At 34.3% G+C, this 20,169-nt stretch overlaps 2 protein-coding genes across 7 annotated transcripts in view; one reads left to right on the top strand and one right to left on the bottom strand.

The window, feature by feature from the left end:
* The window catches only part of C3H11orf65 (chromosome 3 C11orf65 homolog), a 50,696-nt gene extending 38,822 nt beyond the window's left edge, over positions 1-11,874 (top strand). The window contains exons 7-9 of one of the 4 annotated variants that reach the window (XM_003764252.3): positions 344-514; positions 4,741-4,796; positions 11,471-11,874. In XM_003764252.3, coding sequence (XP_003764300.1) covers positions 344-514; positions 4,741-4,796; positions 11,471-11,493 — 250 coding nt within the window. In that variant the 3' untranslated portion in view covers positions 11,494-11,874. Of the gene's footprint in view, positions 1-343; positions 515-1,251; positions 1,433-4,670; positions 4,797-11,470 lie in introns of those variants that run through there. The other 3 variants (XM_031961100.1, XM_031961099.1, XM_031961098.1) reach the window with 3 other exon arrangements.
* Positions 11,875-14,310: 2,436 nt separating this feature from the next.
* Positions 14,311-20,169, bottom strand: part of ATM (ATM serine/threonine kinase) — a 116,071-nt gene continuing 110,212 nt past the window's right edge. For 2 of the 3 annotated variants that reach the window (XM_023499472.2, XM_023499473.2), the window contains exons 59-63: positions 18,917-19,003; positions 18,727-18,841; positions 17,648-17,711; positions 17,163-17,299; positions 16,880-17,063 (exon numbers count right to left, since the gene is read on the bottom strand). In XM_023499472.2, the coding sequence (XP_023355240.1) occupies positions 16,880-17,063; positions 17,163-17,299; positions 17,648-17,711; positions 18,727-18,841; positions 18,917-19,003 (587 nt within the window). Of the gene's footprint in view, positions 17,064-17,162; positions 17,300-17,647; positions 17,712-18,726; positions 18,842-18,916; positions 19,004-20,169 lie in introns of all 3 variants that reach the window. The other variant, XM_012545048.3, reaches the window with a different exon arrangement.

The following is a 20,169-nucleotide window of genomic DNA, read 5'->3' as shown; positions in this document are numbered from 1 at the left end:
GCTTGATTTGTTTTGTTGAATGCCAATTTAGATTTAAGACAGTGATGGATGTAAACAAAAGAGGTTAAATTTAAATGTGCCATGTGTACATTCTTCTCCCCTCCTCCACCCCAGCCATTTGTGAAATGCTTACCAGGATACTCCTGGATTTAACTCAGATGTGAGGTCGAAATGTGAAACTCAGTAATAAGCTGACTGATGGAATATATGTATGATTGGATTGCTTTCTTTCTAGTGATCCAGCATAAAAATTTTGTCTTAATATGTTAGCTCCTTATTAACACATATTATCTGCTCATATTATTCAAAGCTTTTATGTCATAATACCTTTTTCTTTTTCTAGGTATTATGCAGGAAGTCTGGAAACAAAGAAATCAGATCCTAGATGTACAGACTTAATTCTTAAAGCAACAAAAGGATTGATAAGAGCAACTGAAGAAGGTGGACTAGAAGCAGTGATGGAATGGGAAGTGGATGAAATTCTGAACTGGACAAATACACTAAACTTTGAAGAGTAAGTAAATATTATTTTTTTAGGGGATGATAGGAAGGGCATCAGCATCTAATCCTCTTTATTTGTTCCTCTCACTTTTGTCACTCTCATTGCCATTGAGGATAGGGTGCCTTAAATATAATCCTCCCTGATACCAACATCCAGAGGGCAATGGGGGTGCAAAAATAGCAGAGCCAGTGATGCTTTGGGGGGATCTCTCCAAACAGCAATAGTACCATTACTCAACAGACTGTAAGAAATAACATGCTATACTATTTTCACCTTTCAAAAATTCATTTGTTTTTTCTTTCTTGTGGTTTTTCCTTTTTGTTCCGATTTTTCTTTTACAATATGATTCATGGAAATATGTTTAAAATAATTGTACATGTATAACCTATATCAGAGTGCTTGCTCAATTCTTGGGGAAGGATAAGGTCAGGGAGGGAAGGAGAAAAAATTTTGAACTCAAAATCCTACAAAAATGAATGTTGAAAGCTATCTTTACATATAGTTGAAAAAATAAAATACTATTGGGGGGAAAAATCATGTTAGTGATACAGTGGCAGTGGGTGTCCCCATATCTTTTCCCGATACAACCATGGAGTAGAAAAAGAAAGGAAGGAAAAGACAAAAGAACACAAGACCATCAATTTAGAAAGGAAGGATTTTTAGAAAGAGTTCCGATGATTAAACTTTTAAGACCCAATCCTGCCTCCCAATGAGTGTAACAACTCTTCTATCCTTAACTTTTGTATTAGATTGAATGTAGATGAAGGGAAATTATCTCTGGGAAGGAAGAAACAGACCAGGGACTCTCTCTGAAAGTGGAGTAAGGCCACCAAAAGATTCTCTCATGGATTCTCCCCAGGATCTTCATTCCATTCAAGCCAGCCCTGCCCCTGTGATGAAACTACACAAACCTAAGGGTCTGAAAGCAGATTTGAACTCAGGTCCTCTTGACTTCAGGACCAGTGCTCCATTTTGCCACCTAGCTGCCCTACAAATGTCATTTCTTACATAAAGCTTTTCTGATCCCCCTGTTAGTGCTTTTTTTCTAAAATTACCTTATATTTACATATGTACATGTTGCTTCTCTAAATTATAATGCTAACTCCATGAAAGCAGAAATTTTTTTTTTTAAATTGTCTTTGAATCATTGGTTCTTGTTATGGGCTAGAACTCTGTACTTAAAACAAGAATTCTTATAAGGTGCTAACTCAGTGGAATTGATAAAGACAGTGGTTATCTAATTTAGCATGGTGATTAATAGTTCTCTAGTTCAGTACATGTATTTAGTACTTAATATAGTTCTACAAGATTCACATCCATTATAATGTAATTATAAGAGAGCATCTAAGCTGGAACACACTCAGCCAGATTCATTCCATGGTCCACCTTTGTGGTGGCTGGAGGCTGAAGCACAAGCCCTCAGACTCAGAGCCAGATTCATTCACAGCCACTGTAGTGGCTGGCCTCCTGCACTTCCCCCTTGACTCCAAGGCAAGTCTGAAAGGCTCTCCAGAAAGCTGGCCTGGGCCTGGGGCAAGGAAACTAGATTGTGAAAGAGATAATAAAGGATTTAGAATTTTAACACCTGGCTGTTCTTATGGTGATTACTCTACTGAAAGGAATGCTGCTCCCAAGGCCTCCAGAAAACCAGTAGGAATACTACAGATCCTTAATACAACTCCTGAGTACTTAATAATTTTATTGATTAATTGATAGAATAAAAGTGTGTGAATTGACATAATATCAAAACCACAAGTATAAAAAGTATATTTAATAGAAGAAAGAATTAAAGTTTAAGGAAAAATTAAAGTTTGAAAATGGAATGAGTTACTTTGTGAGATAGAAGTCTCCATTCCTGGAAATGTTCAAGCAGAGACTGAATGACGCATTGTCAAGGATATCATATTTAGATTTCACGATAAGTTAAGATTTGGACTAGACCTAAAGCAAACTGTGGTCAGTCCAAAAGCTAAAGGCTAAAAAATAATAATAATGAATTATTCTTAAAAGATTGTTTCTAGTTAGAATTTTTTTTACATCATTATTACTAATAACAATTTCCTGAATACTTTCATAGAATGAACATGTATTAGGTGCTACAAAAATTTATAGGACACACAGATATTTAATAAATCAAATTCATTCAGGAATGTGTATTAATGTTTTTAATAAATATTTTCCCTAAGTTTTCTGCTTTCAAAACTTTTCAAAGACTGGAAGGTGAAGAATTCATATGAGTTCCAGCAGATGAACTTTTATTATTGTATTCGTTGGTTTTAGAGATTGGGAACATAAGAATTTATATGAGAAAGGGAGTGAAACTCAGTGGGAAACAGGCATTTTTTTCTTTTCTAAGAAGGCCAAACCTTGTGAATATGAATCCAAGACTATTTGTTTCTAACCACAATGCTATAATTATTTGACATGATTATGTCTTATTTGCTGTTATGGATTTATTTTTCCTTTGCAAATAGAGTGAGGAGGTAAGTAGAGATTTAGGGAGAATAGTGAAGCATATGATAGAGCCATCAGAAAAAAAAGAGAATCATTTAACCATTATTTTTAAATGCAGAGAGGAGGTTAAAAAGAAGTCTGGAAGAAAATACAGGAAACTTTTGAGTTAACACTGAATTTATTATATAGGTGGTTTCTAAAACAAGCTTTACATAATAGAAATTTGAAGATTAACATGAAATCTGCTTTTTCTGTTTTCCTTTGTATATGGAAATGTTCTCTTTTTGTGTTTGTTAATTTAATAAAGGAAAGAATAAAACAAATGTAAGAAGTGTTAGGATTCTGAAAAATAATTTCCATTCAAGGGAGGTATTAGATGATTTAGAATATTTTTATAATAAAAATATTTTATATAAATAAAATTTATATAGTTTTATTACATAAAACAAAAATTTTTTATATTTATATTATAAATATAAATAAGCTAGCTACTTTATACCAATAAGTTTAAAGGCAACTTAGTAACTCTCAGAATGTTTTTCGTTTTAGTTAGGAAACATTTAGGAAACAAGAAACTACTAGTAGACCAGGAATTTTACTGACCATTTAGGTAGATCCCCAAGTTCTTAATAATATCTAACATAACAATGATAACTGTCAACAGGTGACCCTTGACATTTGTTGTCTTTTCAAGGCTTTTTTTCCTCCCGAGTTAACAATTTCTGAGTTGTAGGTACAAAGACAAAGAGCACCAAGTAGAACAGCATGATCAGAATAGTATATTTGAAGAATAACGTGTAAGACAGCAAAAAAAAAATTATACAATGGTCAAACCTGATGGATGCTCTTTTTAATCATCTTTTAAGATGATTTAAGCCATTTCCAATATTCTTGTGAGGAAGAGAACCATCTGCATCGAGAAAGAGAGGACTGTGGGAACTGAGTGTAAATCACAAAGTATTTTCACTTTTTGTTGTTGTTTGCTTGCATTTTGCTTTCTTTCTCATTTTTCCCCCTTTTGATCTGAGTTTTCTTGTGCAGCATGATAATTGTAGAAATATGTGTAAAAGAACTGTATATATTTAACATATATTGGATTACTTGTTATCTAAGGGAGGGGATAGAGGAAGATCAGGAGAAAAAAAATTGGAACACAAGGCTTTGCAAGGGTGAATGTTGAAAATTATGCATATGTTTTGAAAATAAAAAAACTTTAATTAAGAAAAAAGAATAATGTATAAGAAAAATGAAAAGATCGGAAGGGGTTCCCTCATAAAGGGCTTTAAATAACAAGACTTTAGGATGGAATAAAGAGTCTTTGTAATTTACTGAGTAGGTAGGAGAGTCAGTCAATAAGCATTTATTAAGAACTTAGTATGTGCTAGGCAGATGCTAAGCACTGGGGATACAGTTCCTGCTCTCAAGGAGCTCACTGTTTTAGGAATTTCAACTGGGCAGGTATGTGGAGAAAGACTTGGGGCAGGGAGAACAAATTAGAAGACTACTACAATTGTTGAGGTGATAAGTAATAATGGATTGAACTTTGATGATAGTTGTTACTGGAGAAAGGGCAAATATACTAAGAGATGTGGAGGGGGGAAAAGACAAGATTTAACAACTGATTGGATATTGGAATAAATTAAAATGAGGATTCAAGAATGATATTGATAGTTGTGAATCTAAGTGATGGGAAGGATATTGGTGTCTTTAACAGAAATGGAAATAAAAGTAAAAGCTGTTTCTGCATTGATCTATTTTACTGAGTACATGTATTGTGTGCCTAGATATGTCAACAATTGGAAAAGTGTTGGTACAAGCAACTCTTCAGCTAACATTCATGGTAAGCCACTTTAAGGACAGATATAACAAACTCTTGTGACTCAAGTTTCTTCCAAAATGTTAAGAAGTTTGTATTGTAAAGTGAAATCTAAACTATTATAGTTGATAAGGACGTATTTTGTGAGACTTAAGAGAACAAACAAAATTGCTCTTGTGAGAAAAGTATAAAGAACTAGAACTAGAATCTTAGGAGGTGGCTTAATATTTTTATCCCTTTTAATCCTATCTTTAGAATCAGCAAGTTTTGTTTTACTTATTGACTCTTCCCTCCCTGCTATTATGTTTCTTTCCCTCCTCTGTTCTCCCTTCTTCCCAATTCTTACTGGCTTTCCAGTCATTTGATATATATGTTGAGTTTGATATATTTCTACATCAAACTATTTGTGTTTGTGTGTTGTTTAATACTCTTTTGTTCATTTCAGATAAAAGTGAATTTTATTTGAAGCCAGCTCTTTCTACCCCTTTTCCATGTTTGTATACTTTTTTTTGAAGGTAACCCAAATATTCAGAGCAGCTAGGTGGCACTCCTCTTCCTGGAGTTCAAATCTGCCCTCAGACATTTACTTTAGTTATGTGACCCTGGGCAAGTCACTTATCCTATTTGGCTCAATTTCCTCATCTGTAAAATAAGCTAGAGTAGCAAATGTCAAACCTCATGTGGTATGAAGAGTCACATACGACTGGACAGCAAAACGCAATTATGAGACTACCTCTTTTTCTTCCTCTCTGTGTTGTCCTTTAACCTTGTGTCCTTTCATCTTTTCTTTTTTGTCTCTTCAAATCCTCAAGACAAAACCATTTCCTTCTCCCTGCCAGAATCTGTTTTTTTTAAATTCTCCCAATATGTTCTAAAGACATTAAGGTTCTAAAAGGATTCTATTAAAATAAGAGCACTGCATCATTATTTAGTTCATTCCAGTTACATAAATAAATTTATAGTTCTAATTTTCTCTGGCTTCTTGGGGTCTTATTTCAAACTTTCTACTCAGCTCTGATCTTTTCATCAAAAATGCTTGAAAGTCCTCTATTCTATTAAAAGATTCATTTTTCTCCCATAATCCTATGATTACATTCAATTTTAATCTTTGTAATAAACATAATTCACTCTTGGGGGTACTGTATTCTAAGATCTCTTGTTTACTTTATGTGATTCTGACTGTAGGCAATTCCTAAGTATTTGAAGGCCTTCCTGGATACTTGTATTATTTTTTTTCTTTGATGGTATGGGGGAATGGGGGTGGGACTTTGGGACTTTTTTCCTTTGGGGGCTTTTTCCAGGCAGTAATCAATATATGCTATTTTTCTGCCCTTTGCTTCTAATAGATATTGATAGTTTTCATTTATGATTTCTTGAAATATAGCGTCTAATCCTAACCCTAAATTTATTTTTTCCAGCAATCCAAGAAATAATTCTTTTTTTCAATAATAAATGTAACTATTTGTTTATTCCATTTCCCATGCACTTGTAATTTAAGCTTTTTATTTATAAAACATTTGCATGGGTAATTTTTCAATATTGACCCTTGCAAAACCTTGTTCCAAATTATCCCCTTCTTCCCCTCATCCCCACCCCTAGATGGCAGGTAGTCCAATACATGTTAAATATGTTTAAATATATGTTAAATCCAATATATGTATACATATTTATACAGTTATCTTGCCACAAAAGAAAAATTGGATCAAGAAGGAAAAAAAAAACTGAGAAAGAAAACAAAATGCAAACAAACAACAACAGAGAGAGTGAGAATGCTATGTTGTGTTTCACACTGTTCCCATGGTTCTCTCTCTGGGTGTAGATGGCTCTCTTCATCACTGCACAAATGGAACTGGTCTGAATCATCTCGTTGAAGAGAGCCGAGAGCCAGGTCCATCAGAATTGATCATCATATAGTCTTGTTGTTGCTGTGTTATAATGATCTCCTGGTTCTGCTCATTTCACTTAGCATGAATTCATGTAAGTCTCTCCAGGCTTCTCTGAAATCATCCTGCTGGTCGTTTCTTACAGAACAATAATATTCCATAACATTCATATACCATGAGTTATTCAACCATTCTTCAATCTATGGGCATCTATTCAGTTTCCAGGTTCTTGCCACTACAAAGAGGCAAGAACACTTTTGCACATGTGGGTCCCTTTTCCTCTTTTAAGATCTCTTTGGGACATAAGCCCAATGGTAATACTGCTGGATCAAAGGGTATGCACAGTTTGATAACTTTTTGAGCATAGTTCTAAATCGCTCTCCAGAACAGCTGATTTGTTCACAACTCCACCAACAATGCATCAGTGTCCCAGTTTTCCCACATCCCCTCCAATATTAGTCAATATCTTTTCCTGTCATCTTAACCAATCTGAGAGGTGTGTAGGGTATCTCAGAGTTGTCTTAATTTGCATTTCACTGATCAACAGTGATTTGGAGCACCATATGACTACAAATAGTTTCAAGTTCTTCATCTGAAAAGTGTCTGTTCATATCCTTTGACCATTTATCAGTTGGAGAATGGCTTGAATTCTTATAAATTTAAGTCAATTCTCCAAGAAATAATTCTTAAATTATTTCTCCTTGACCCGTTTTCCTGGCCAGTTGTTTTTTTATGTAGTTATATTTTCTTCTATTTTTTCCCTAATATTCTAATATTCCTTGCTGTCTCATGGTTGCTTGGTCTATTTTAATTTTCAGGGAATGCAATTTTCTTTTCTAAGCTACTCTTTCTCCTAATTCTGTACTCCAGATTTTCTTAAAAAAAAAAATCTCTTCATTTCTTCTAAGTAGCAAGAATTTCATTTATTCTTTTGTGTTTTCAGTTGTCATGGAATTGCTTTTGGGGGAGATTTCTAAATTTGCATTAGAAATTTTCACATTATTTTCTTTGAGTTATTCATCTTTCCAGCTTTAGCTTTTAAATTGGGATTTTGTGCTAGAGCTTGCTTAGTCCCTTAATCTGGTTTTGCATGGGGTACTTGACCTTGCTTGGTCTTACCTTGAGTCTCTGGAGGATCTGTACTGGCCTCTATCTCCCAATATTAACCCCATCCACCCCAGATTTTTAGGTTAATTGCACTGGTCCATTTCAGAACAGAATGTTAGCAACCCTCAGAGTTCCTGGACTTAGGGTATGATGGTCTGCAAACTGTGGCACCATACTGGTTGCTGGTCACTTATACTTCTGGAGGCTTTCAAGGACTTTCTGGTCATTTGGGAATTTTTTCTGGGGAACCCTCCACTTTTTGTTCCCAGTAGACACAGAGCTTTTCAGGCCACATGTGTTTTGTCTTTGGTCTCCCTGGGAAGCTATTCTGTGTTGGATTGGGCTGCGCTGGATGGGCCTTCATTTCCCTTTGCTGATTTTTCGTGCAGTTCAGGAGCAAGAAAAATCATAGTTTCTCAATAGATTTTTAAATCATTATTTGATTTTGTGTGAACTTCAGGGTTTATTGAGTAGTTACATGAGAGCTGGATGGCGGGAGCCACCCTGACATTTGTTTTTAAAGACTAAGAGTGCATGATTACTTATTTAATTTTTTGTTCACGTATCCCTTGATATTCTTGCCCACTTTTAAAATGTCCATATCAAGGGCCTTTAGGGAAATCCCTGATTTACTGGACATTCTATGGAGCTGAACATGTACTTGGCCTCTTTGTTGATATATATGTGTTGCGATACAGGAGCCACCTGCCAGTGGCTGCTGGAGGTCTAACTCAGACGTGTAGAATGGATCTCTTTATGTTAGAGGATGATGATAATACAAAGAGGCAGTTGCTGTTCTCTTACCTCTCCACTGAGAGGCAGTTGCGTTGCCTGACCTCTCTCCACTTCCCTCTTGCCTCAAATTTATTTTATTCCTAGTCTACAAGCATTAGTAAAGGCTGCTTTGCAACTCCTTCGTGTTGATTCACAGCTGTGGAGGCTCTTGGAGAATTGACCTGCCCCTTCACCTAGGCATGGTACTTAACATATATGCAACTTTGATATATTGCAAATTCATGTCATATAATCCCGTGTGTCCTCACTATCCAACCTGCAACTCTTTCATTTATACTTGATTGACTTTTTCTTATACTCCCAGGAGCAGTTGTTATAAATTCTAGTTCCCAATGACTTTTTTCACATTTGTGTCCTATTTTACTAAGAAAATTCAGACCTTCTGTCCTCAACCTACTGCACATCTCTCTTATTGTGTAACTCAAAATTTCTCCATACCTTTCATCTTCTCTTGCTTTAGTACAGACCTAAGGAGAAGTAGTTTTTATCAGGTTTAATTCCTCTACTTGTTACCTTGATCTTATCAGCCATTTCCTTTAGGACTTTATCTTATTGTTCCACCTCATTCTGATTGTTTTCTTTTTCTTGTTCCTCTTCCCTTTCTTTCCCCAGTTCCTACAAACACTCAGGTCTCATTCATCTTCAAAAAAGATCTTTCCTCAATTTGCCATTTCCCTTTCCCTCCCCACCAAGCTACTACCTTTCTTTCCTTCATTTCACTGAACAATTCCTAGATAGAATCTGAAGTGGGTTGAGGTCCCTTTAAGAAACTATATTTCCTATCGATCTGTGATTCCTTTCAGATTCCCAGCCCTTCCAGGCTGAGGCATATCCTCCCCAGACAAGTTGTCTTTCCTGGATGCCAGAGCCTTTGATTCACCAATCCTGCTCAAAAAGCACCTCTTTAAATTCCAATAGGAGATCCTGGCTTATCCCAGCCCCCACTGGAGCCAATTTAGGCTTTCCCACCCCCCACTGATTCTGATCTGCTCTGGTTGTCCCAGCCTCCATTCTGACTTGCTTGGGTCTCCCAGCTCAGGCTTCCCAACCTCCACTAAGATACCCAATATATTAAGCGTCCATCAACTAAAGTCTTTGCAGTTGGACCTTGGTGACTTACTCAGCTGCCAGGACTTTCTATCGACTGAGACTGTATTCTCAATGCAAACTATTTTCCATAGATCTGCCACTATTGAAGTCAGTCTCTGGTTCAACTGATTTCTATCTAACAATAAACTCATTTTGCAACTAATATTCGAGAATGAGTGAATTCTTTTACTCCTAAAACCTGTGGCTGATTTAAGGGAATTCTTGATAACACTCTTATAGCTGCTAACCTCTAGATCACCAGGGATCTAGATCAAATAGTATCAGAATCCTCTATACTTCCTGGCTCCTTTTCCTCATCACTTATTTTCTTTTCAATTCCTGGCAATAAGGCTTTTGACCCCATTCCCCCAGTGAAATCCTTTTCTCTAGGACTACTAATAATGTAACTATTCTCCCTTGGTGATCTTCTCTGTTCCCATGGATTCAAATAACATGTTTTATATCTATTTTAACCTCTCGCTTAAAAAAAGTTCTACATTAACAACTGCCTGCTAGATGTCCTGCAGATATCTCAGACTTATTATGTGCAAAATGTAATTCATTTCTCCCTATATACATGTCCACCAGATTTCCCTTTTTTTGTTGAAGCCATCACCATACTTCACTTCATCAAACCATACTATGTTTGAAACCTTGTAGTCAACTTTCTTCTTTTGTTCAACCTCCTTGTTAGTGCCATCTTGTTCCTCCTTAAATTATGTATAGACTTTGTTTATATGTTGTATTTCTTCAGTAGTTTTTGTATAGAGTGCCTTGGCCATCATTGGAGCTTAATATTTGATTTGGATCTAGTCAGTTGCCAAATCTTATCAATTTACCCTATATCAATCACATATGTCCCTTCCTCTACAATCATATATATATGACTATATATATATATATATATATATGAACAGATACCTATACTAATTCAGACCCTTAATACCTTTCACACTATTATTACTTGACTAGTCTCTTTTTTTCCAGTGTCTCTAATTCATTTTCATGTATTGGCTAAAATAACTTCCTAAAGCATAATACCACTAATTTTAAAAAAATCTTCAATGCCTATTGCCTCTAGGATAAAATATAGATTTATTAGCTTGGCATTGAAAATCATTTTAAGAAAGGCTGTTACCTAACTTTATCTTATTTCATACTGCTCTTCTGTGCTGTGTGGTCTATCCAAATTAAACTAGCTGTCTCTCAAATCTCATTCTCTGTCTTTTGCTTTAGTGCATTCACAAAAATTGTTCTTGCCTAGAATGTACTTTGTTTTTTCTTTTTGCAAGACAATTGGAGTTAAATGACTTGCCCAGGACTACACAGCTAGTAAATATTAAGGGCCTGAAGTCAGATTTGAATTCTGGTCCTCCTGACTTCAGGGCTAGTACTCTATCCACTAAGCAGTCTAGCTGCACCAACAATGAAGATGTTAAGAGATAGATGGAATGAATATGGGATCAGGTATCCTGAAGAGATAAGTGATGACTTCTAGAACCAATTGCTAAGAACTGATTTGAAATATAGTACTAGTAATAAATTTTAGTAGATTTAGAGGGATTAGAGGAGGAATATCCCTCCCCCAGAAAATAAGGATTAACACTGAGAAAGAAAAAATGATTTGTTGAAATGAAAAGGCAAGTTGCATAGAGGGAGGTGGTCTAGAGTTCTTTAGACAGCAGTGAAGATACAACTTCATCTCTTGAGTATTTAGGGTAGAGATAAGGGACTTGAGAAACTTACATAGCAAGTATTATGGATCTTCTTGATCAATATCTCTCCACAATTTGAACCACTGATCATGTAAAATTTTGTGTTTAGGTTTCAGGTTTGAGGAGGTATAGGATCCAGCTTCTAAATTAAACTTTTCTCCTGCTGATATGGAACAAATGGAAAAGGAAGAAATACTGAAGAAAGCACAAAAAATTTATAACTACTTGGCAGAGACCTCTAATATATCTTTCAGTACATCTTTTTAAAAATTCTCTGCACACATTAATTATATTCCAGATGTTTATTTGACTTATTTTTAAGGAGTAATGTGCGCATTTACATATATCATATATAGTCCCTTAGGCCATATTTTAAATAGAAATAGAACATTATGCTTAACCTAGTGACTATGCCATAAAGAAATTACCCTTGTCGCTGCATCTTTAACAATCACAACTCATTAAAGATTATTTTAATACTGGAATGTGAGAACGTAAATTTGGCTGTTAATGGAAAGAGACAGTGATATGTGAAGATGGTAGGGTCTAATGAATTTTTTCAGAATGACAATGACTAGGATACTGATTATGTGAAGATTCTGGGAAGAGGTCAGAAAATTCCAAGCTCTTCATTTTTCTCCCACAGATAAAATAAATAGGCCCTCAGGGCAAACACAGACTGGTAAAAGCAAATAAGACTTTTATCATAAGTGGGGAGATGGATCTTTCTAGAACAATCTATGAAGACTTGGAGGCCCCAGGACTATGCTTTAACTAGTATTAAATGCTTCAGCACAAACTCTGGGGAAATAGTTGGAGGAAAGGGTTAACTGAGTGAAAATTGAGTGAACCTCTGCTGGTTAGTAACATCAGGTCCAGCTCAGAGGCACTGCAAGAAGGAATTAGCACCCCCAGAGAGTGCAAAAGCACTGAGGCAGGAATGCTGCTAATTACAGATATTTATTTGCAGGAGGATAGAATTTTAGATTTGGTGTTCCAGGTCAAGAGGTGACAGCTCAAATGACGCCAGGAGTACCATTCTCCCTACCTCAGGATTAGATATGGTTACACTAATAATAGTTCTCATTTTAAAAAAGAAAGAAAGAAAGAAAGAAATGAACAGCAAAGAAGAACCCAACCATATAAAGTTACTTCGGGAATAAGAATAGTGAAGTTAAAAAAAAAAAAAAAGCCTCTTTTACCCCAAAGAGTAAAGTTTTAAAGAATTTTTTTAAAAAAAAGACTTTAAAAAGCAAATGAGAAAAATTGAGGAAAATTTAAAAACCATCTAAGAAAAATAAGATTATGGGGAAAAAGTTAACCAATTAGAAAAAACACAAAGTCCTAAAAAAGAAAATAATTATTTGAAAATTAAAATCAGGCAAAATCAGCCAGTGGGGAGGGAAAATACCCATTGATCTCCACCTTCAAAAAAAAAATCTATAAAGAAAACAAATAGGAATATTATGGTTAAATTTTGAAACCCACAAATCAAAGAGTTCTACAAGAAACAACAAAAAAAATCCAAATATGCTGAAACTACAATAATAATTACAGGACTTATAAGTTGCTACAATAAAAGAACTCAGGTGCTGGAATAATAAATACTGACAATCTAAAGAACTAGGCCCTGCGGCCAAAAATATCTAACAAAACTAACGATGATAATGAAAAAAAAAAAGGACATTCAATGAACTTGAAGATTTTAGGACTTGGTCTCAACCAAACTTGAACTTAATAGAAAATTTAACATATAAGAGCCAACATCAAATATTAATTTCAAGGAATTCAACAAGGACAAATTATTTTTTACATGGAAATGTAAAACCTGTTTTAAGATTGACATCAATAACTGGGTAGTTCAAAAGAAAGATTAAGGCAGAGCTGAGTATGATCTGACTCTTAAAAAGAAAGACTGTTTAGGAAAAGGTAAAAATAGTAATTATGCTATATAAATGAGATGCAAGGGCTGGTAATTCTGAAAACCTCACATCAGGGAATGTAATATATTCCATGAAAGGTATAGCACCCTCCAAAATCTATAAAGAGGAAGGGGGGGATAGAAAAAGAGAAGGGTTTGTACACTTATGGAAGTGTGACTAGGTGTGTAGATTCATAGTAAAAGGATAAAGAAGAAGGGAAAGGATAAGGAGGGATCTGTAGATGGAGGGAAGTTAAGTAATAGCAAAGCAAGTTAAGGAATAGAATTAAAGAAGAGTTAGCAGGGATAAGAAATAAGTGATATACACAAACTAAGGATCAGGAGAATAATTTATTAGGAAAAAAAAGTAGGGCTAATAATCATTAGCCCTCAAAGTCAAACTTCAAAATTCAAGAGATAAATCTGTCAGCCATAATATTGTTTTAGATGCATGCTTACATATGTGTATGTATGCATGTAGGTGTATGTGTGTATGTGTATAGATGTGTGGGGCTATGCATATATATGTGCTTAGTTGTAGCCTACTTGAGTGGGGGGGGGGGGGAATGAAGGGAAAAAAGTACACAGCAGAGAACAAAAGGATAATTTACAAGAAAGCAAAGGTGGACAGTCATGAATGTCTTCCATTATATATATGCTTTCTTGAATTGGAAACTGATTGTTACTTATTTTGAATCCGCTCTGATCTCCTACTGGACACACGAGAATACCACCCCAAAAAATATATTTGGTATTTAAATATTTTTTTTAAAAAGATCAGAAAGCCATTGTGGGGAACAATCCAGTTGGAGATATATGGGAGGGAAAAGGAGCAAAGAAAGATATTTGTAGACTTTGACTTTGGCAAAAGGAAACAAATTATACCATCTGCAAATTAGCCATGAGGACTCCATCTAAGGTACAAAAGAAAACCTGAGTGATTGATTGTTGGTTTTAAAAATGAAGATCCTAAAGAGCTGAATTACACCAGACCATTCCCTAGTTACAAAGAAAAATAAAACCCCAAAGCTAAAAAAAAGTTTTTAATCTGGGATTCTATATACATTAAACAAAAAAACATTGCCAATACAAAATCACAATTTTGAAATCCAATGCATTAAAATTTCAATATTGTTTTATAGTTTTATTTTTATTGAAATGATCTGATATATATTTTACATTGTGTTAAAACAATTCTTTAAGAAACATACAATTTTGTTAACATGCAAATAAAGTTTTAATTATACATTTCTTCACATTCAAAATTGTGTTTCCTTTAATAAGGTTTCACAGTAGATTGACCTATGGCAGTGTAAAAAATAGTCCTTTATATACATGTAAAAATTTATTTAATTCATTACCAAACTTTAAATTTTTTCTTAATCCTCAAGCATTCTAAGTGTGCATATTTCAAGAGAGCAAATACAGAAAGTAACTGGATAACTTTTCTTATAAGAGATATAAAAAAAAAATTATGGCTTTGCACTTTTTTCTTCACATTATTAATCTTAAAATGCTTTTATGTATCTACATAATCTATAATTTTGGTTGAGAATGAGTCTACCCTAGTAACTACACCACAGTGATATATAACGGATACATAAATAATTCTTTTTGGGGGTTGGGTTCTGCTTCTACTATGTGCCTTGACTGCTTCCCCTTCAAAAAACAGAAGCATGGTATTAGTCCCTAATCAGAATGAAACCACTTTTAGAAAAATCCTCCCCAATCTCAATTTCTTATTTTCCCTAATATAGTACATGCAGTAGGTATAACTTTATGGCATTAATATTTTTCTTACTAAGCTGGCAAAGCTTCAAAGTTCCAAAACACAATACAGCCTCTCTGATGGCATACTTATTAGAGGATTCTACAGTAACTGACACTGAATGTAACCAAAAACTCTACTGAGGACATATACTGTCAGCAGCACAAATTAAAAAGTAATTATGCCTTTAAACTAGGTTTCCTTGAACTAAAAACAAAAAAGCAACTTAGAGAATTCATTATAACTTGCAAACCATTTTGTTCAGTCTAAAGAAAGAAAGCAAAATTATTGCCTTCTAATTTTCAATAATCTGACCGTGAAATATAGAAGTATAACAACATAATGGTCCTTTACCAATAATATTTAATGGTATTTAAAAAAAAGTCATTAAAATATTCCATTTCTAGCAGTTGGCTATTTTCCTTTTGAAAATATAAACATCAACAACCCTAGCTTTGCACTATAGAGGAGGTAGTAGTATCTTATGCAAATTAGTCCTGTCCATTTCAAACTGCTTTTGGTAATTATGTTCATCTAAGACTTAAGTAACAGGATTCCTTTTTTAAGAAATATTTTTAACAAGATGAATTCTAGCTTAGGTATTAAACATCTAGCTTATATCACATAAGCAATTCAATACTTATTCATCAAAACAAATTAGGCACAAATTGTGAAAGGTAGTTTACTAAAAATGCAAGTAGTTAATTTGAATTCCAAGATCATTCAACATAAGAATTCACAAATGAGCTGTCAATCATACTATATATGAAAATTCACTAATTCCCATTTATAGTCAAATACTGGCAGATAACTATGCCTCGTTTATGAATGTAACTGAATACTACTGTACTATGAGAAAGGGCAAAATTAGCTTGAGAAGACTTAGATGAACAAAGGAAAAAGTAGAAACAAGAAAATATTTTTCACAATGACCATAAGAACAAGACTAAAATATATCAGAACTTTGACCAATGCAATGACTTATCTCAACTCCAGAACACTGATGGTAAAATGCATAGAAACATGGAAAAGGTACTTTTTCCTTTCAAAAGAGAGGTGCAATATTATGTACTTTGTTAGTCATTGTTCATATGTTTGTTGGTTTATTTTATTTAATTATATTACAATGGATTGTTCTGTAGAGGGATAGGGACATTTGTGAAATTATTTTTTAAATGACCTTAAAAAAACATAAATTACATTTTCTTCCCTATATTGAGCTGAAGTCTATCATTCCATAATTTCTATTGGTCCTAGCAAAAGAGCAAATCTAAGCCTGCATCCATATTCTAGCCTTTCAATTATCAAGACTGCTATTATATTCCTCCTCTGTTGTAAATATGACATGATTTTCAGTACGTTCAGTGTCCTAAGCTATCCTTTCCCTTGATATGCCAAATATTTATGTATTAATAGGAAGAGAAAAAAATAGTATATGTATATGCTGCTTTCAAATGAATCATTCAATAAGACTAGTATCAGAACATAAAATTATAATCACTAGGTTAAAAACACTTACAGAGGTCTAACTTAAATTATCTATTTCAACAAAGAAATCTCTAAAATTGGTCTGGAAGTATCCTACATTTGTCATCCCAGTTTCCAATCAAAGTACCAAAGAAATATTCCTCAGGAATATTAAATAACTCCTCTAGGCTATCTTTTTAATGAAAAAAAATTATATTACATTAGTTTATAGCATTATTAACCATAGCTAATGCTTATTAGCTACTTGGTCAATTCCAAAGTAAAATTTTCTTACTAAAAAAAAAAAAAAAAAAAAAAAAAAAGGCAGATGGTAATCCATTCTGATTTTCACTTGCCAAAGATTATACCCAAGCTTTCCATCCAGGAAATAGTCGGCTGAGATTTTTGGGATCCATTGCTTGTTGGATGAGCAAATTCACTTGTCCATCCACGCTGAGCACTGTTCCTTCCTCTACTCCTTTCAGCTTTTCCTGTAGCCTCATTAGAACACGTTCAGCCACTTTGTTGAAACTCTGGTCAATACGACTGGTGACAAAAAAAGGAAATTTCACAATGACAGTATAGTTTCAACTGCCTTGGGAATTAAAAGAAATAACACAAGTATGCCTTTCAGATATTACTCACCCAAGATTTCTGTTATACTCTTGATCTTCTGTATTTAGAGTAGAATTGAGTTCAGTCTCATCCTCTGGTCTCTGTTGTAAATACAAAGCTTTCAAGGGGTTCATGGTCCAATCAAAAAGAGGATCATAGAGCAAGACCTTAAATGTAAGGAATATATGCCTTAGAACTATGCATGCCAAAATTATATTCATTATCAGCTAAGGCAGATGATAATATGAAAGGTACATAGGACTGACCACCAATATGAAAAGACAGTAAGTAGGTCTAAGAAATGAAGTTGTTTTACTGCTTATAATCCTAAAACAATCCAGAAAAGTTTGATAATACGAGCTGAACTGATTTATGAACACCACCAATGCTATCTAAAATAGATGTGATAATTAGAACATATTTCTATTACCACAAACTACCAGGATGTTATTCTCTGTAAAAAGGAAGAGAACCAATAAAGACTCCTTTTTAGTTTATTGCTTGAAAACATTTACCTCGACAATGGTTAAAAGAGTTTCCTGAGAATTTCTCATAACTTCCATGGTTTTCTCACAGCACCTATAAAAATCAGATAGAAATCATAAAGAAAAAAAAAAAGGTGACATGCTGTCTCTCTTCCTCTGCACCTTATTGGCAGTTAAAATTGACTGATACTTTCCTGCCTTTACACACCCTGGCTGCCTTCCCCTTGCCTGCTCTCCCCTGACTGACTAAGCAGCCTCTACTTCCTTTTTCACCTCTGTTTCTGCAGAAAAAAGAGGGAGGGAGTAGTGGAGGTCTTTTAAATTTTTATTTTCCTTTTTTTTTTTTTTAATACAGTGCTTTGGTAAAAAAAAAAAAAAAAAAAAAAATCATAACCAATGTGAACAAGCTATTCATAGGCAAGGACTCGGCACAGTTTTCTAAAGTGGTCCTTAGAAAGCAGAATCTCTCTGTTGCCAGGACCATGTTCAAAGGCTTCCCAACACAGAACCTACCCGAGTTTATCCACTCTGCTGGCAGAGCCTTCAAAGCCCTAGAGTTATTGCCATGCCTCAATGAGGCATCCGAGCAGGACTCTTATGAGTTCATTTTCACACTGGAGGTTGATTAGGTTGGGTAGACAAGACTTGAAACAGATGACAATTGCATAGAAAACCAGAGAGCTCTACAAAGGCATTGACAGCTTTGGTATCATTCTCCAGATTCTTCTAGTTGATCAAATTACATTAACTGTGTATCTTTGTTCTACCACTACCTCAATGTTCTACCACTACTTCTTGGATCCCCTAGCTCTCTCCACCTCAAGTGCCCAGTACTCTATTTCCTAAAGAAGGTCTTTCCTGATCATTTCTCTCTCTCCCACCCCAAGTTGTGGTCCTGTCTCACAATAAATCACTGTGCTTTTTTCATATTCTTTTTAATTGTGTACATGTTATTTCTGGAAACAGTATTGGACTTGGTCTGTCACACAGCAGGTACTTAATACTTGCTGAATTAAACTGAAACCATCTTTGCAAATGACTTATCTATCATAAAGTAATGAAGAAAACCTTTCTAACAATTTTGATTACTCAAAAAAAATAATCTGTACCTTCTGAAGACACCTTCCACACCAGTGATACCCATTCCATCTACAATATCTCTGGTGAGTCTAAAAGGAACTGTTTCAGGGGTAGGAAGAATCTTTCCTTGTTCAAATGCAACCCCTAAAAGAAGAAAGATGACAGAAGATTAAGAACAGTATTTATAACATCTAAAGATTTTTATTGTTTATTACTTACCTAAATCTATGTGCACAAGCTCTGCTGATTGCTCATTGATCAAGATATTCTGGACATGTCGATCACCAAGTCCAAGTATGTAACCAACTGAGAAAAAGAAAATCTCAAGATGAAAAAAGGCAATTAAAAATACTGTTTTACCTATTCTAATTTCTTAAATCAAAATGCCATCAATATTTCTTACTATAAGAGATCTTACTATGATTGTGACTACATTAGGTCTCAACATTAGAGCTTAGTTTTATTTTGACTATTTCACAGGAAATAATACATACAAATGGCACTATCAAATCTTAATTGCCTCCAAGTATTTTGTGTTCTAGAAACACTTTGCTATGCATCTGAAGAATTCAAAGAAACTGAAGAAAAAGCCTGTAAGGGGAAAGCAACATGAAGAAAGAAAAGTCAAAATTACAATATTCAAATTATAAAGAAATTATATAGAAGAAAACTTTAAATAGCTATAAATCTCTCAAGTCAAATACCATAGACAATATGGGTACTAATTTGTTAATATTAAAGCACACACTTGCTTTTCCTTTTAATAAATGATAATTATAAAAGCGAAGGGCTGCATGTCCTGTCATTTGCAATGATGTTTTAATGTTATTTTGCTTGACTGTTTTTAATAAATGTGTACTGGGTAGTGTTTGAATATATAGTCTATATCAAAACTAAATTTTTCCCTAAGATAGTTTCTCACATCTTAAGATGACTTCAGTTCTATATATGTATTTTAAAAATAAACTCAACTTACAACTGAGTAGAGCAAATCAGAGCAGCTTAAGTTGACATAGACTACAAAGGACTCAAACATTGTCAGAGCGAGGGAGGCAGGAAAGGAAGAAAGAACAGAGGAAGAAAAGGAGGAGAGGGAGGGAGGGAGGGAGGAAGGAAACAAGCACTTACTATGCCCTAAGCATGGTGGTAAATGTTTTCTTATTATTGTTAACATTTCTATTTTACAGTTGAGGAAACTGAAGTAAACAGATTAAACAACTTCTCTGAGGTCACAGGGATATTAAGTGTCTTCCTGACTCCAGGTTTAGCTCTTTATCTAATGTGCCACCTAGTTCCTTTTAAGAAATTAAATATTCCCTTCTTGAAAAAACTAAACTATATAGTTCAAATGAACATTATCATGGATAAGAGTCTTGATTCATACTAACTATATTATAAGAAGAAATGCTATTATTGTATGTTCTTAAGACATCAGGAACAAATTACGTTAAAAGGGGTCTGTTATAAAATGC

The sequence above is a fragment of the Sarcophilus harrisii genome, chromosome 3 (assembly GCF_902635505.1).
Source record: "Sarcophilus harrisii chromosome 3, mSarHar1.11, whole genome shotgun sequence".
In the NCBI taxonomy this organism is placed as follows: Eukaryota; Metazoa; Chordata; class Mammalia; order Dasyuromorphia; family Dasyuridae; genus Sarcophilus; species Sarcophilus harrisii.
Note: the sequence above shows the minus strand (reverse complement) of the source record. Positions and strands in the feature narration are given on the sequence as shown.